The 18953-nt window shown below is 42.7% G+C and overlaps 1 protein-coding gene across 6 annotated transcripts in view; it reads right to left on the bottom strand.

Annotated features, from left to right (window-relative positions):
* The window catches only part of SLC39A11 (solute carrier family 39 member 11), a 618770-nt gene that overhangs the window by 291742 nt on the left and 308075 nt on the right, over positions 1-18953 (bottom strand). For 4 of the 6 annotated variants that reach the window (XM_077253431.1, XM_077253434.1, XM_077253429.1 and 1 more), the window contains one exon: positions 12426-12543. In XM_077253431.1, the coding sequence (XP_077109546.1) occupies positions 12426-12543 (118 nt within the window). The remainder of the gene's footprint in view (positions 1-12425; positions 12544-18953) is intronic. The other 2 variants (XM_077253433.1, XM_077253430.1) reach the window with 1 other exon arrangement.

Here is an 18953-nt window from a genome sequence, read left to right as displayed (position 1 = left end):
CTCTGTCAGCGGTCACCGGCACCGCTGATTAGAGAAATGAATTATGCGGCTCCGCCCCTATGGGAGGTGGGACGTGGGACGGGCAGGGGGAGCGTCAGGATCGCCTGGACTAGGTAAGTATGCCTCAGCACCCTCTCCCCCTCACCCGCCGACCGTGACTCGAGTATAAGCCGAGGGGGCACTTTCAGCCCAAAAATTTGGGCTGAAAATCTCGGCTTATACTCGAGTATATACGGTATTTTGGCGAAAATATAAAACCCTTTATTTTGGTAATACATGCACCTAAAACTAAAAGAGCCACCTTGTTAGAATGCAGCATTACTGCTGCACAAGGTGGCTCTTTTAGTTTATAACGGCTGGAGGGGGTGACAGTGGCCCTTTAACCCCTTCACCCCCGGAGCTTTTTCCGTTTTTCCGTTTTCGTTCCCCTCCTTCCCAGAGCCATAACTTTTTAATTTTTCCGTCAATTTGGCCATGTGAGGGCTTATTTTTTGCGGGACGAGTTGTACTTTTGAACGACATCATTGGTTTTAGCATGCCGTGTACTAGAAAACGGGAAAAAAATTCCAAGTGCAGTGAAATTGCAAAAAAAATGCAACCCCACACTTGTTTTTTGCTTGCCTATTTTGCTAGGTTCACTAAATGCTAAAACTGACCTGCCATTATGATTCTCCAGGTCACTACGAGTTCATAGACACCTAACATGACTAGGTTATTTTTCACCTAAGTGGTGAAAAAAAATTCCAAACTTTGCAAAAAACAAAACAAAACAAAATTGCGCCATTTTACGATACTCGTAGCGTCTCCATTTTTCGTGATCTGGGGTCAGGTGAGGGCTTATTTTTTGCGTGCCGAGCTGGCGTTTTTAATGATAGCATTTTGGTGCAGATACGTTCTTTTGATCGCCCGTTATTGCATTTTAATGCAATGTCGTGGCGACCAAAAAAACGTAAATCTGGCGTTTCGAATTTTTTTCTCATTACGCCATTTAGCAATCAGGTTAATTGCTTTTTTTTTATTGATAGATCGGGCGATTCTGAACGCGGCAATACCAAATATGTGTAGGTTGGTTTTTTTTTTAATTGATTTATTTTGATTGGGGCGAAAGGGGGGTGATTTAAACTTTTATATTTTTTTTATTTTTTTCACATTTTTAAAAACTTTTTTTTTTTACTTTTGCCATGCTTCTATAGCCTCCATGGGAGGCTAGAAGCAGGCACAGCCCGATCGGCTCTGCTATGCAGCAGCGATCATAAGATCGCTGTTACACAGCAGAAATGCAGGTGTGCTGTGAGCGCCGACCACAGGGGGGCGCTCACAGCCACCGGCAATCAGTAACCATAGAGGTCTCAAGGACCTCTATGGTTACAATGGAGGAGCATCGCCGACCCCCGATCATGTGACGGGGGTCGGCGATGCGCTCATATCCGGCCGCACGGCCGGATGCGGTAGTTAAATGCCGCTGTCTGCGTTTGACAGCGGCATTTAACTAGTTAATAGGCGCGTGCAGATCGCGATTCTGCTCGCGCCTATTGCGGGCACATGTCAGCTGTTCAAAACAGCTGACATGTCCCGGCTTTGATGTGCGCTCACCGCCGGAGCGCACATCAAAGCGGGGGTCCCGACATGTGACGTACTATTCCGTCACATGTCGGGAAGGGGTTAAGATAGCACTAACACTTTTTCTCCACTCATGGTTAGTGGCTGGGTGAAGCCATTTATTGTCAAACTACTGTGTTTTCTCTTTTTAAATCATAATGACAACCCAAAATATCCAAATGTCCCTGATCAAAAGTTCACATACCCCATTTTTAAATACCGTATATTGCCCCCCTCTAACATCAATGACAGCTTGAAGTCTTTTGTGGTGGTTGTGGATAAGGTTCTTTATTTTCTCAGATGGTAAAGCTGCCCACTCTTCTTGGCAAAAAGCCTCCAGTTCCTGTAAATTTCTGGGCTGTCTAGCATGTGTCAACTTCTGTGGATGTTATCAGGCCAAAATCACCAGGGTTCGTGAACTTTTGATCAGGGTCATTTGGATGTTTTGGGTTATCATTATGAGTTAAAAAGAGAAACCACAGTAGTTTAACAATAAATGGCTTCACCCAACCACTAACCATGAGTGGAGAAAAAGTTGTGGTGTTATCATTCATATTCTCTGAAAAAAGGCCAAGAAAGCAAAAATTATGCCGGGGTATGTAAACTTTTGAGCACAACGTAAATCCCTTTCCTTTCATGAGAAGTTTCCTCGGTACAAGTTCCTGACATGTAAAAGTGAATGCTTTTCTAGGTCCATGTTATCACTGTACCTCTCTCCCAATCCCCTGATGTGTATGGGGGTTTTGATCATATCCCTCATTGCACTTGTAAGATATAAAGCCCTACAATCTCAAAGGGAATCTATCACTGAGGAATGATTAAAGATTAATCTGTTCTGACACATCCCGTATGCTGCGCTGGGAGCTTTTCAACCTCCTTAGGAAGCGTCTGTGCATACAAATAAACACAGGTTTTGTTTATGCAGTCATTGGTTTTATTTCTCCTGACTTGTGAAAGCTTTGTTTTATCGTATGACAATATATTTTACATTCTCAATTTTCCCTCAAGCTTCCGTGGCACAGAAACACTAGAGGACAATATTACAATATACGTTGCATATTTCGAAACAGTGGGAGAAAGTTTCCGAACGGTTGTAATAAATGTAGACAGATCAGTGGAGACAGGACAAAAAGGACCAAGGACCTCAGTGCTCTCTAATATTATAATTGTATCCATGCTAAAAAATCACAATGCAGAGACTGAATGTTGAAGTCTGTAATCTAACAGCGTAATATTGGTGGTGTTTCTGCAGGCAAAGCTAGGAGGGGATCCAAAAGAAAAGTATAAAAGGAGAACTTAGGCTGAAGTTTTGCAGAGCCACCTGCTCTGCAAGGTTGCAAACCAAGACTGACACACCCAACAATTTTCTGCTGGGTTTTTACAAGGAACCTGTAGCCATAGGTCACTTGCTAGTCCTGGCTGGGAGGAAGTGGACCACCTCACTACCATCCTGTAGTCCGCTCCAAAAATAAAAGCCCATGGCAGGTTTTCTTAAATCTACCTTCGGCAAATAGCTCGCCCAAGATCAACATTTACTTTTATTCTGCACTGCAATCACAGCTATGCCTGTGACTGCAATGCACTCCCGCAGCCTCAATACGCTTCTGTGCGCATCCTGGGGGACACATAGTGACCCTCGCATATAGCACTGGTCACTGGATCTCCCCTGCAAGAATGCTGTATCTGCAAGGAAAACCATGTATGCAAGGAGTGCTGTGTCTGCAAGGAAAACCATGTCTGCAGGGACGGCGGTTTTTGCAGGGAGGGCAATGTCTGCAGGGAGTGCAGTGTCTGCAGGGAGTGCTGTGTCTGCAGGGAGTGCTGTGTCTGCAGAGAGTGCTGTGTCTGCAGAGAGTGCTGTGTCTGCAGAGAGTGCTGTGTCTGCAGAGAGTGCTGTGCCTGCATGCAGTGCTGTGTCTGCGGGGAGTGCTGTATCTGCGGGGAGTGCTGTGCCTGCGGGGAGTGCTGTGTCTGCGGGGAGTGCTGTGTCTGCGGGGAGTGCTGTGTCTGTAGGGAGTGCGGTGTCAGCGGGGAGTGCTGTGTCAGCGGGGAGTGCTGTGTCAGCGGGGAGTGCTGTGTCTGCGGGGAGTGCTGTGTCTGCAGGGAGAGCTGTGCCTGCATGCAGTGCTGTGTCTGCAGGGAATGCTATGTCTGCAGGGAGTGCTGTATCTGCGGGGAGTGATGTGCCTGCGGGGAGTGCTGTGCCTGCGGGAAGTGCTGTGTCTGCGGGGAGTGCTGTGTCTGTAGGGAGTGCTGTGTCAGCGGGGAGTGCTGTGCCAGCGGGGAGTGCTGTGTCTATGGGGAGTGCTGTGTCTGCGGGGAGTGCTGTGTCTGCAGGGAGAGCTGTGCCTGCATGCAGTGGTGTCTGCAGGGAATTCTATGTCTGCAGGGAGTGCTGTGTCTGCAGGGAGTGCTGTGTCTGCAGGGAGTGCTGTGTCTGCGGGGAGTGCTGTGTCTGCGGGGAGTGCTGTGTCCGCGGGGAGTGCTGTGTCCGCGGGGAGTGCTGTGTCCGTGGGGAATGCTGTGTCCGCGGGGAGTGCTGTGTCCGCGGGGAGTGCTGTGTCTGCGGGGAGTGCTGTGCTTGCGGGAAGTGCTGTGTCTGCGGGGAGTGCTGTGTCAGCGGGGAGTGCTGTGTCAGCGGGGAGTGCCGTGTCTGCGGGGAGTGCCGTGTCTGCGGGGAGTGCTGTGTCAGCGGGGAGTGCTGTGTCTGCGGGGAGTGCTGTGTCTGCGGGGAGTGCTGTGTCTGCGGGGAGTGCTGTGTCAGCGGGGAGTGCTGTGTCTGCAGGGAATGATGTGTCTGCAGGGAGTGCTGCCTGCAGAAGCATGCACAGGAGTAGTGTGAGCTACGCTGAATGGAGCACCACCCACCAATAGCAAATCATGCCATCCCACAACATTCTAAAACCCAGATCTCAGGGAGATTTTGAGGTGACGTCAAAGGAAGTCTGGGGATTCTCAGCCAGGTCACCAGAGGCACAGCTCAAGTTACAAAAAAAAATTGAGAAAGCAAAGTATTTAGTAAAAGTGCTTATCTATGGCATTTAGTTCACATGAAAAACATTGTAAAGGTGTGGCCAAACCCTTTAAAGCCACAATCCTCATCAAGCAAACTCGCATAAGCAGAAGAAAGTGTATAGCATGTACTCAAAATGTATTTTTCCACACCTTGTATTTGTGAACCCATTTTCTTGCAAGGAATAGATATTTTTCCTGACTGACAAGTATTTATCACATTTTACCCTTTAGACAAAGCTGTCAGGCTTTCCACCAAACATTGCTGCTATCATGTATGAAAGAATGTGATCTTTTACAACTTTGGACATGTGTGCATCTTTTGGCCATATTCCACATTATACAATGCAGGTGGCCGTTTATATATTGTAGACTATTCTACTTATATCTTACTAAAAATAGAGCATTTTTTGGGAAGTATGTGAACTTGGTCAGCTTATGTTTGGAGGTCTGACATTAAATGGCTCATGTACTGTCAGACAATCTAATGTGATAGAGAATGGGATAAAGACACAATCTGGAAACCACTTTTTTGCAGGTCTGCTGTTTTACAACCCCAAAATTCTGTCAACTAATAGTCTACCTTCTGTCTCACTGTCTGTCCCCGAGTGTAATGCGTCTCTAGAGGCAGAGATGCCGAGATGGATTACTGGAAGTAGTGGTGGGTCTTTGTCCTTCTACAGGGAGAGGGGACCAGTCTTCATCTCTCTGCTCCTGCTCCCCACAGACATAACAGAGAGGCGACCTTTGAGTTTTGGGCCAGCAAGCCACTGAACAATGGCAGAAGCAATGCATGCTGTGAAGTAAAATGATGTCCTGCACCTATAATGGTGGCAGAGTGCTGATGAAAAAAAAAACAACCTCGCAAATGTAGAAAGTAGTTGGAAGATTGAGACTTAACACAGACCCTCGGCATACTAAACTGGTATAAGCACCAAACTCCGTTTTATCTTGTTATGGGGCATGAGGGTAGCAAGACTGTGCCTATTTACAGGTTTTATGCAAGTGCATTCAGTGCGGCAGGCAAACCTTACTGATAGCAGCCGAGGCTGTAAATGCGGAAAGTTCTGTGCGTGGCGCTCATACTCCAAACTGAATAAATCGAGATATCTTGAAAATGTTGTTTCCATTTTTTCAACATTTGACTTTAACATGTCGATCCAAGCTGTAATTTTCCAGTAACTTGTTACAATTTCAATATTGAGGAGCATATCTTTAAATCTTTGCATTATTTTTTTGGTAGACATACATTTTATGGTATTTATTAGTGGAGACCATTTTTTGTTATGATAAATTGTTTATTACGTTTATTGGAATTTGACTTCAACAAAAGACTCCAAAGACATACTGATAGGGAATTTAGATTGTGGGCCACAATAGGGGACAGTGATGAGGAGGTAAGTAAAGAGTTGGGGAAAATAATGAGTGAAATAAATAATATAAATTCTGGATGTCCTTAGTAATTCGCCATTGCACTTGCTTCAAATAATGTTAAATTGTAGCTTTGTTGACAGCTTTGTGTGCCTGGTGTCTACAAGATTTGACTGATGAGGTCCAAAGACAGAATTGATCAGACCGGAGGTTGCACCGCAGACCATTTATGTGTCTACGGTACATAAAGGTAAGTGTATAACTAATGTGGCACTAAACTTTAGGAAGGGACTTGTTATAGATCTGTGCCCTTCAACTATTTTGGACAATAAGTTCATTAGAAAGTCACATCTTTAAAGGTTAAAGAAAAATTAGTAAGGACATGAAAATTATTTCTAAGGCACAGGATGCCGGATATATTTGTTTTCAAGTCTTTAGCAAGAGCCAAAACTTGTAGACCACTTATCACCAACGTCCCGGTTCATCAATGATGGATTTCAGCTCAGTTGGCAGCCTTTTAAGTTCTCGGTAAGATGGACATGCTCCCACTGCCAGGTCTCTGATTCAGTGCTCTCGAGTGCAATGTTTCATAGCCAACGTTGCTCCGCTTATTGATCAAGGTACTTTGTGAGCCACAGGAATGATTACTTCCTACCATCCTACATATCTTCTTCTGGCAGGACGTTTAAAATGTCATTCCCACTTTTAAAATGAAAAATGATGCAGGGGCAAAGAAAGTAAACAAAAAAATCAATTTCTTCACAAAATACGAAACTACACCAAAACAGTTTACTCTTTCCAGAGTCCACGGGAGTGTGCTTACATTTCCAGCATCCTTTATTTAGACTGTGACTTTAGGTGAAGCAGGAAGACCGGCTCGTTGTCCGATTTTCATCAAGTGGTCGCTCAATTTCTTTCAGCTGCAGGTTTGCAGTAAAGTCATACAGACTCTGTTGCGTGGCATATTTTTTATACCAGCAAATTATCAGTAATGTAAAAGCTTTCAACCAAGAATATATATATATTTTTAAATAATAAACACAAAGTAAAATTGTAAAAGCTGAAACCGGTGTGTCAGTAATCCAGCCAGGGCTTTAGTACTTGTTGTAGCCTCATCCCTAATTACTGAGACCCCCTACACAAGGGGCTAAAATGTGTAGAATGACCACTAGAGTAACTAACTGATAAACAGATTTTCTAAAAGATAGGCTGACCATAGACATTGCTTTTCTCTGCAGACGAGATTGGACAAATGCAGTTTGGGCAACAGCCATCTTCTCAACAACAAGCATGAGTATGTCCTGAATGGGGATTGCTTTCCTCCCATGGAAAAAAAATAATTAGATGCTGAACTCTAAAAGGTGTCAGGCGTTAAACATCAAAATGACTCGGTGCTGAAATTCAACAGGAATAAATTATAAATTCAGAAGGATCAGTGTTGAAATTTAAACCCATAAGGAGATACAATTCAAAGGTTCAGGAGCTGGAATTCAAGATGATAGGCAAAGAAATTAAAATCAATTGGGTACTGAAATTTAACGGTAATGGGCACTGAAATTCAAAATGATCGGCACTGAAATTCAAAAGGATTGATAATTAAAGTTTCAAGGGACAGGCGGTTGACGTTCAAAACGATCAAGCACTGAAAGTCAAAATTTCAAGGTGCTGGAATTCAAAATGATCGATCACTAAAATTTGAAATGATAGGAAGTTGAAATTGAAAATGATCACGAGCTGAAATTCAACAGCAATGGGTGAAAGTTCAAAGGATAAGGTGCTGAATTTCAAAATTATTGATCATTGAAATTCCAAAAAGTAGGACGCTAAAGTTCAAAACTACCAAGAACTAAAATTCAAAATGATAGTGTGCTGAAAGTGAACAGCAATGGCTGCTGACATTCAAAGGTTCAGGCGCTGAAATGCCAAAGGATCGATCACTGAATTTCCAAAGGATAGGAAGTTGAAGTTCAAAACAATCGGGTGCTGAAAATCAAAACGATCAGGCACCGAGATTCAAAGGTTCAGGTGATGAAATGGAAAAGGATCACGCACTAAAGGAACCGTCATTGAAATTCAAACTTCCCGATCCTTATCTCTCTTGACAGCTGTTATCGAAGGAAAGATGGGAGGCCCCAATACATTAAAAAATCATGTATTCTAAACAGAATGAGTGAGCTTAGTTGATTTAACTGAATGTGCATGGCTAGCCTTATAAGCTGCTTACCCACAATGACAATCCAGGGCTATTTCCCTTGACTCCTCCCCTATACACATGCATGCTCGGTGGCATGAATGCTCAGTAGGAAATATGCTGCTACATATCTCGGATTACTTTTTCCTCCCCCAAGTTGGTAAGCCGTCACGCACATAAAATTAGCAAAACTGGTAGGTTTGACAGACTTTGCTCTTACGTGTATGGACAGTTTTACTCCAAACTACTGAGGGAATGTGACCACGATCATGAATTGCTGCGGTTTTGATGCTGTATATTAATGCTTAAAAACGCTGTGGCCAGATGTAACGTAATAGTGGCTTGAGATTTTAGAATTCCCATGTCCACTATGCATGTATGTGAACCTGAGGATCACCTGTGGAGCGGGCTTACGAGCCACTTTCCCTAGTCTTCACAACAGAAATTTCAATAAAATGTATTAAATGTGGTAAATCTGCATGGTTCAGTGATCACATGCTGATTTACCTGTGTGATTGGGACACAGCATCCAAAGCGCTGCTTCTTCCTGATCGTGGGAACATACCTAAATGGGTCTGTGATGGTGTGATATGCTGTGTGGGTATCATTTTGTGTATATTTCTATTTTACGTATTTTCATGGTGTTGAGTTGTTATTTGCCATCTGATATTCTCCCCACATTCCTGTACTGATATCTCTCCACAGGGTCAGTGAATAATGTTGTTTGCTAATATGCTAATGACATGTTGACCTAGCTTGTTAAAACAATGAGCCCCTGCGACCCACTCCCCTATCCTGTGAATGGGGAGGTGAGACACAGATCAGTCTTGTTTGGAACTATGAAGTGAACACAGCACATCAGAGAGAAGGGGAAGCGTATGGACCATATTTTATCCTCTGTGCTGGATTGTTGGGCTTTTATCCTGTTACTGAACTGCATTCGTGTTCTGGACTATTTTTTATCATTTGTGTGGTGGATCGTATATCTGGACCTTTCGTGTTTTTGCCTAAATAAAGATTCTTGGATCTTTTCACTCATCTCTCGCTCTGTTGATTGTGTGATACCGGAGTAGGACCCTGTGACAGGGTCGTTAGCAACCGAAGCAAGACAAAGAGACGACTCCCTGCTAGGAATGATGGCAGCCAGCTTCTCAGTGAAACGCACTGAAGTGAATGGCTCTCACTGTTCGTAAAATTACGGTGTTTAGTGGACGAAACCTCACCCATCCAAATTATACAGTTTCAGCCGCAGTAACTTCATCTTAAATACGTGTTTACCGCAGGTGAACAAATATGTAATAGGGATCCAAAATAGCAGGCTCTTTTTGGTAAGCGGTTCCAAGTGACCCAAATCACCAAAAAAGAGCCAGTCTGCCCATCATCAGTCCAAATTATTTAAATTATAGCCCATTTATTCCATGGCGCTTTACATGTCAGGAGGGGTATACATAATAAAAACAATTACAATATTCTTAAACAACACAAGTCACAACTGGTACAGGAGGAGAGAGGACCCTGCCCGCGAGGGCTCACAATCTAGGGTCTAAGGGATAATGTACCTCCTTGTGGAGAGTGACGTGGCTGACATGCCAGTGTAAGGAGACTTAATAGTCCATCCAATGCTCCTCTTGGAAATTAAATATTCAAATTTCCTCTTCAGAGAGGAAGAGGATTTGAACTGTAGTGCCTTCTATTGGAAGTAGGAATCCTAAAGGCAATATCAACCCTATAATGAACCTTGTCAACTGACTTAGGATTAAAGCCAAACCAGAATCTCAACTTGCAGACACATGTTTAGAGGTGTTTCCCAATCCTCAGTGCTAAGCATGAGATCTGAATGGACTACATGAGAGGCCTTATACCAAGACTATACATGTCATGTGAATTGTGTCTTACTCAAGAACAAGGTGTTTATACGGTGGAAATACTGGATCCCAGTAGCAATAGGCTGAATAAGAGTTATTAAACAATGTAAAACCCTAAAATGTAAAGGTTTACCCAACGTCCATCAACCAGGTAAACATAGGACAAATTTACCAGGTACATTATTATATGCCCACTTAACAGAGCCACGGGATCAAAAGGTTACCAATAACATATCTGTTGTGAATTCTGTTCTCGAACTCCCTCCTGTGGTCATGAATGGTACTTCGGCGAGTTCTGTCCATGGACTCCCTCTGGGGGCTGTGAGTGGAGCTGCTGGTTCTGAGGTTCCTTCTCCAGCTGGCCTCATTTAGTTCTAGGCTGGCTGCTCTATTTAACTCCACTCAGATCGTTACTTGATGCCAGCTGTCAATGTTCTAGTACTGGTTCAGTTCTCTCTTGGATCTTGCAGATGACCTGTCTACTCCAGCAAAAGCTAAGTCCCTGCTAGTTAAATTGTTTATCTCTGTTTTCTGTCCAGCTTGCTATCATGATTTTGCCAAGCTAGCTGGAAGTTCTGGGATGCAGAGTGGCACCTCCGCACCGTGAGTCGGTGCGGGGGTCTCTTTTGCACACTCTGCGTGGTTTTTATAGTTTTTTGTGCTGACCGCAAAGTTGCCTTTTCTATCCTCAGTCTGTTTAGTTAAGTCTGGCCTCCTTTGCTGAAACCTATTTCATTCCTGTGTTTGTGACTTCCATCTTAACTCACAGTTAATATTTGTGGGGGGCTGCCTGTTTTCTTTGGGGAATTTCTCTGAGGCAAGGTAGGCTTTATTTTCTATCTTTAGGGGTAGTTAGCTCTTAGGCTGTGAAGAGGCGTCTAGGCAGAGTCAGGTACGCTCCACGGCTATTTCTAGTTGTTGTGATAGGATTAGGGGTTGCGGTCAGCAGAGCTCCCACTTCCCAGAGCTGGTCCTGTATTACTAGTTTGCTCATCAGGTCATTCCTAGTGCTCCTAACCACCAGGTCACCATAACACATATCCCTGTTTCAGGAAGAGGTACACAAAACATTTAAGGTGTTGTACAGGCTTGGGGCTCAAGTCTGCAGTCACTCTATGTGAATGCAGACTTGTGAATCCTCACATCGCGCATAGTGTGCGTTGTCAGTATTCTCCCAGTACCAGGAGCAGGCGGTCATGTGACTGCAGGTATGCAATATGTATATTTCTGGCCACACTGCAACTAGATGTGCTACGTCTCATGCATGTCTAGTTGGCATGTGACCGCTAGTATTCAAATCGCATACAAGCAGTCAAGCGTCCACCTGTTCACGACGCTAGCAAATCCTGATATAGTGCAGCGCGCGCACTGTGAGGATTCACAAGGTTGCAGTCACATAGACTGACTACAGACTTCTACTACCACCATGGATAGCTCCCTTATAGTGGGGTTCTCATTTTATATTCCCACTTCTGTTGACTATATTACCATGTACAGGTCCAAATAGGACCATTAAAATATTTATATTCAAGCACTATGCCTCTTAGAAGTAATCACTGAGACAGATCATTCAGCTTTGGCTCCTTTTGACCTTTCCTCATCTTGCCTTACAACCATTGCAGGCCAGTAAATCTGACCATGACCCTAATGAACTAACATCTTGTTCAGCTCTGCTGCCAAGCTAACAGGACAATCAATCACACAGAAGAATTGATAATTTCCAAGATAAGAACAAGCTCAGGGCAGGAGAAAGAAGGTAAAACATACGACCCTAGGACACCAGCACATACAGTAGTGTATTAGGTAGAGAACAAATGAAAGATTCAGAGTCATTGTCAAAGCTGGAAAAAATAAAGGTCTTATAGTGTAAAAAGAGAAATCACTCGGAAGGCGAGACATAAGGTGCAGGTATTTCCAGGCTCTATGGTCTTCATTAATATTGAACTACAAGGTAATCCATGTAATGCTTTATACTTTAAAAGGAGGAATGTAGGAGCTCAGCTGCAGTACAAGACAATACCTGTGTGCAGTTGTGGCGCTGTTTCAGGAGGATAGATGTTGTGGGAGACAGTGTCATATTTTGTACCATATATATATCTCCTATATAGCCTTTTTTTTGCAGACAATACAGTGAGGAAATCCTGCCATTGCCTTCATAAGACAGGAATAAAGGTGTTGCTTCCCATTAAAGTAACAATGATCAAAAATGTACTCATATGCTGTACTGTCAACCAATTGTGTCCTGATGTTATGTGTTATACCAGCCCCCCCAAAAAGCTGCATTTAATCATTACACAGGATACCAAGTGTCACGCCACATTCAGGAGACGAATAATTGACAGCACCCCAACTATCATGCTTGGTATATGACAACATAGGATGCTTGCCTGTGTGAGAGACAACTCTACCTATCCGGATGGTCAGATCCCGGTCTTCCTCCTTCTCCTTGACAGGTTTGGAATCATTATTCAAAGTTGTAAAAGAGAAGGCATCATCACTCAAACCCTATAAAACAGAAAAAATGTATAATCATTAGGAAATGAAAGTCTATATCAACGGGATACAAGAAACAATGTAGAATCTGAGTGTTAAAATTCAGTCAATTCTACAGCTGTAGTGCAAATTGCAGTGTTTTAGATGTAATCGCTCTCACAATATTATATGCCAAGAACAATACTGGTCAGTTTACTATCTGTTGTAGATTTACTACTGTTATAGTGGTATTATACTACAATAACACTATTTGATGCTTTTAAATAAAGTATCTGCAAAATGTTGAAATACTAAGTTACATTATGTATTGTACTCCAGAGCTGCACTCACTATTCTGCTGGTGCAGTCACTGTGTACATACATTACATTACTTATCCTGTACTGATCCGGAGTTACATCCTGTATTATACTCCAGAGCTGCACTCACTATTCTGCTGGTGCAGTCACTGTGTACATACATTCAATTACTTATCCTGTACTGATCCTGAGTTACATCCTATATTATACTCCAGAGCTGCACTCACTATTCTGCTGGTGCAGTCACTGTGTACATACATTACATTACTTATCCTGTATTGATCCTGAGTTATATCCTGTATTATGACCCAGAGCTGCACTCACTATTCTGGTGAAGTTACTGTGTACATACATTACATTACTTATCCTGTACTGATCCTGAGTTACCTCCTGTATTATACTCCAGAGCTGCATTCACTATTCTGCTGGTGCAGTCACTGCGTACATACATTACATTACTTATCCTGTACTGATCCTGAGTTACCTCCTGTATTATACCCCAGAGCTGCACTCACTATTCTGCTGGTGCAGTCACTGTGTACATACATTACATTACTTATCCTGTACTGATCCTGAGTTATATGCTGTATTATACTCCAGAGCTGCACTGACTATTCTGCTGGTGGAGTCACTGTGCACATACATTACATTACTTATCCTGTACTGATCCTGAGCTATATCCTGTATTATACTCCAGAGCTGCACTCACTATTCTGCTGGTGCAGTCACTGTGTACATTACATTACTTATCCTGTACTGACCCTGAGTTACATCCTGTATTATACTCCAGAGCTGCAGTCACTAGTCTGCTAGTGCAGTCACTGTGTACATACATTACATTACTTATCCTGTACTGATCCTGAGTTACATCCTGCATTATACTCCAGAGCTGCACTCACTATTCTGCTGGTGCAGTCACTGTGTACATACATTACATTACTTATCCTGTACTGATCCTGAGTTACATCCTGTATTATACTCCAGAGCTGCACTCACTATTCTGCTGGTGCAGTCACTGTGTACATACATTACATTACTTATCCTGTACTGATCCTGAGTTACATCCTGTATTATACTCAGAGCTGCTCTCACTATTCTGCTGGTGCAGTCACTGTGTACATACATTACATTACTTATCCTGTACTGATCCTGAGTTACCGCCTGTATTATACCCCAGAGCTGTACTCACTATTCTGCTGGTGCAGTCACTGTGTACATATATTACATTACTTATCCTGTATTGATCCTGAGTTACATCTTGTATTATGCCCCAGAGCTGCGCTCACTATTCTGCTGGTGCAGTCAATGTGTACATACATTACATTACTTATCCTGTACAGATTCTAACTTCCTGTTTATACTCCAGAGCTGCACTCACAATTCTGCTGGTGGATTCACTGTGTACATTAGTGAGGTCCTGACATCTGGGAGCCAGTTATTGTTTACATCGGCATGGTGGCTCTTCCACATAAGTGGCAAGTAAGCTCAGGCTCCCATCGATCAAACACATATGGCCAATCCTAGGAAGAGACCATCAGTGCTATAGATCCTGGAGGAAGCTTGATAAGACCAAGTGTTGATTTTCCTTTTTGAACAATGTTTTGGAATAATTATAACGATTCTCGGAAACCCTTATTGAGCTCCGCAGGCACGATATAATGCGGGTACTACTGTCACATTCAGAGTCTGTTAGTGAGCATAGCAAAAATACATTAACCGGCAAGAGTTTTCCCCTATCACAAGAGGTTCGGCGTCTCTTCCGATTAACCACAGTCCTGCGTTATCTCCAACTCTCCCTTTCCAGTCCTAACTGCATACAAATCAAGTGTTAAACTGCAGAATACATAAAGTATGCGTACAAGACGTTTATACGCCGCGTTAATTTGTATCGAATCCTTATGTAGCCGAGCCTGTTGACAGATCTCATTTACTGGCATGACTCTTGATGCTGAGAAAATTGCAAGGACGAAAACATAAAATTTCCATGCAGACGAAGAAGAGAGATGTAGAGACGGTGAGAGTCTCATCAACTCCGAACATGGATGTTTTCTTGGGAAGAAGCCAATGCGGAAACATCGCTACTACTGTATTCCCCAACAAATCATCTCGGCAGTCGGGAGGTTACACGATGCAATGAAATCCGGCGTGAAAGCAAAGCCCACAATCGGCTAATGAAATAAAGCACGGAAGACATATTGAAAGTGCAGCATTTTTTTCCCTCCTTAACAGAAAAAAACTCATAAAAAAGAGAGGGACATTTCTACAAAACACAAAGATAAGGCATTCTGTCTTTTTCATATTATCAGTTCGGCGCTCAATCTGATGCTCTTTATTGAAGTACAACTGCATTCACACAAAATAATCATCATCTGGTCGAAAAAGCAATCCAGAGCAGCACCGCTATGACATTCTGGAAAGTCAGAATTGCCAAGTGTCTTTCAGAATGTAGCTCCGATCATCAGATGTAATGTGAAGATCCGAGGCACTGATGTAAAATCTGCGACCTTCTCCCCCCCAACATGCGCCATTTATAATACTGGTGTCGTCCTTTTTGGAAAAAGATGTCATGGCCTAGGTATGACGCTTGCATGTCCTGTGTCTCTAGTTAATGCATAAAATTCAAGTACTGATGAGCAATGCACCGATGAGCTGGTTAAGGGTGGAGATGTGGATTTTCAGCTTTGAAAACTAAGTTTTAGGAGTTATTTGACCACTGGGGAAGAAGGACTTCAAAAATTAATTCAGTGAAAGGATCTGGTATGCACTTATGTAAATGTAGACATGTATGGCGTCACCTGGTGTTCAAAGTGTATCGCAAAGTGCACATCCACCTAATGAGCAAAGTGCTGGCAAGATCCAAGATCAATCTGCATTTACATAGTTACATAGTTATTAAGGTTGAAGGAAGACTGTAAGTCCATCTAGTTCAACCCATAGCCTAACCTAACATGCCCTAACATGTTGATCCAGGGGAAGGCAAAAAAACCCCATGTGGCAAAGAGTAACTCCACCATGGGGAAAAAAATTCCTTCCCGACTCCACATACGGCAATCAGACTAGTTCCCTGGATCAACGCCTTATCAAGGAATCTAGTGTATATACCCTGTAACATTATACTTTTCCAGAAAGGTATCCAGTCCCCTCTTAAATTTAATTAATGAATCACTCATTACAACATCATACGGCAGAGAGTTCCATAGTCTCACTGCTCTTACAGTAAAGAATCCGCGTCTGTTATTATGCTTAAACCTTCTTTCCTCCAGACGTAGCGGATGCCCCCTTGTCCCTGTCTCAGGTCTATGATTAAAAAGATCATCAGAAAGGTCTTTGTACTGTCCCCTCATATATTTATACATTAAAATAAGATCACCCCTTAGTCTTCGTTTTTCCAAACTAAATAGCCCCAAGTGTAATAACCTATCTTGGTATTGCAGACCCCCCAGTCCTCTAATAACTTTGGTCGCTCTTCTCTGCACCCGCTCCAGTTCAGCTATGTCTTTCTTATACACCGGAGACCAGAACTGTGCACAGTATTCTAAGTGTGGTCGAACTAGTGACTTGTATAGAGGTAAAATTATGTTCTCCTCATGAGCATCTATGCCTCTTTTAATACATCCCATTATTTTATTTGCCTTTGTAGCAGCTGCCTGACACTGGCCACTGAATATGAGTTTGTCATCCACCCATACACCCAGGTCTTTTTCATTGACGGTTTTGCCCAGAGTTTTAGAATTAAGCACATAGTTATACATCTTATTACTTCTACCCAAGTGCATGACCTTACATTTATCCCCATTAAAGCTCATTTGCCATTTATCAGCCCAAGCTTCTAGTTTACATAAATCATCCTGTAATATAAAATTGTCCTCCCCTGTATTGATTACCCTGCAGAGTTTAGTGTCATCTGCAAATATTGAAATTCTACTCTGAATGCCCCCTACAAGGTCATTAATAAATATGTTAAAAAGAAGAGGGCCCAATACTGACCCCTGTGGTACCCCACTGCTAACCGTGACCCAGTCCGAGTGTGCTCCATTAATAACCACCCTTTGTTTCCTATCCCTGAGCCAGCTCTCAACCCACTTACACATATTTTCCCTTATCCCCATTACTCTCATTTTATGTAACAACCTTTTGTGTGGCACCGTATCAAAAGCTTTGGAAAAGTCCATATATACTATGTCCACTGGGTTCCCTTGGTCCAGTCCTGAACTTACCTCTTCATAGAAGCTGATCAAATTAGTCTGACATGAACGGTCCCTAGTAAACCCGTGCTGATACTGGGTCATGAGGTTATTCCTCTTCAGATACTCCAGCATAGCATCCCTTAGAATGCCCTCCAGGATTTTACCCACAGTAGAGGTTAAACTTACTGGCCTATAATTACCGAGTTCAGTTTTTGCCCCTTTTTTGAATATTGGCACCACATTTGCTATACGCCAGTCCTGTGGTATAGACCCTGTTATTATGGAGTCTTTAAAGATTAAAAATAATGGTCTATCAATGACTGTACTTAGTTCCTGCAGTACTCGGGGGTGTATCCCATCCGGGCCCGGAGATTTGTCAATTTTAGTTATTTTTAGACGCCGCTGTACTTCCTGCTGGGTTAAGCAGGTGACATTTAATGGGGAATTTTTATCACTAGTCATTTTGTCTGCCATGGGATTTTCTTTTGTAAATACTGATGAAAAAAAGTCATTTAGCATATTGGCTTTTTCCTCATCCTCATCCACCATTTCACCCAGACTATTTTTAAGGGGGCCAACACTGTCATTTTTTAGTTTCTTACTATTTATATAGTTAAAGAATATTTTGGGATTATTTTTACTCTCTCTGGCAATGAGTCTCTCTGTCTCAATCTTTGCTGCCTTGATTTGCTTTTTACAGAATGTATTTAATTTCCTGTATTTATTTAATGCCTCCTCACTACCTACTTCCTTTAATTCTCTAAATGCTTTCTTTTTGTCCCTTATTGCGCCCCTTACAGCTCTATTTAGCCATATTGGTTTCCTCCTATTTCTAGTATGTTTATTCCCATACGGTATATACTGTGCACAGGTCCTATCCAGGATGCTAATAAATGTCTCCCATTTTCTTTGTGTATTTTTGTGTCTCAGGATATCGTCCCAGTTAATTGCACCAAGATCCTCTCTCATCCGTTGGAAATTTGCCCTCCTGAAGTTTAGTGTCCTTGTCACCCCCCTACTACCCATCTTATTAAAGGTTAAATGAAAACTTATTATTTTGTGATCACTATTCCCCAAGTGACCCCCAACCCTTATATTTGATATGCGGTCTGGCCTGTTGGTTAATATTAGGTCTAGCAGTGCCCCCCTCCTTGTTGGGTCCTGAACCAGTTGTGAAAGGTAATTGTCTCTCATAGTTGCCAAAAACCGATTACCTTTGCTGGAACTGCAGGTTTCTGTTCCCCAATCTATTTCAGGGTAGTTGAAGTCCCCCATAATAATGACTTCTCCTTGAGTCGCAGCTTCATCTATTTGCTTTACGAGGATATTCTCCATTGCTTCCATTATTTTTGGAGATTTATAACAAATCCCTATCAGTAATTTATTATTTTTTCCCCCTCCCCTTATCTCCACCCACAGGGACTCTACATTTTCATTAAATTCACCTATATTATCACGCAGGATGGGTTTTAAGGAAGATTTTACATATAGACACACCCCTCCCCCTCGCTTATCTGTACGGTCATTTCTGAACAGGCTATAGCCCTGCAAGTTAACAGCCCAGTCATGGCTCTCATCCAGCCACGTCTCAGATATCCCCACCATGTCATAATTATGTTCCAACAACATTAGTTCTAATTCATCCATTTTGTTGGCGAGGCTTCTGGCATTAGTATACATGCACTTGATGTTACTCTCTGTACCTCTATTCTTTCTTAAATTAAATTAGACAACAAGACCTGATCGCCTCCTAAGGCTCGGTGATTATATGAGCCTAGACGGTGCCAATTTTATCTGTGATTTCTATTGGGTGTCATTGTGAGTCATTCTGCTCATTTATACAGGACATTCATTGATGTAATCACTTGTCATAATTTGCATTCTGGACCCATTTTTTTCACAGCTCTGTGATACAATCTTTGGTCCTTTTGCCCATCT

Source organism: Ranitomeya variabilis, chromosome 4, assembly GCF_051348905.1.
Source record: "Ranitomeya variabilis isolate aRanVar5 chromosome 4, aRanVar5.hap1, whole genome shotgun sequence".
Classification (NCBI taxonomy): domain Eukaryota; kingdom Metazoa; phylum Chordata; class Amphibia; order Anura; family Dendrobatidae; genus Ranitomeya; species Ranitomeya variabilis.
Note: the sequence above shows the minus strand (reverse complement) of the source record. Positions and strands in the feature narration are given on the sequence as shown.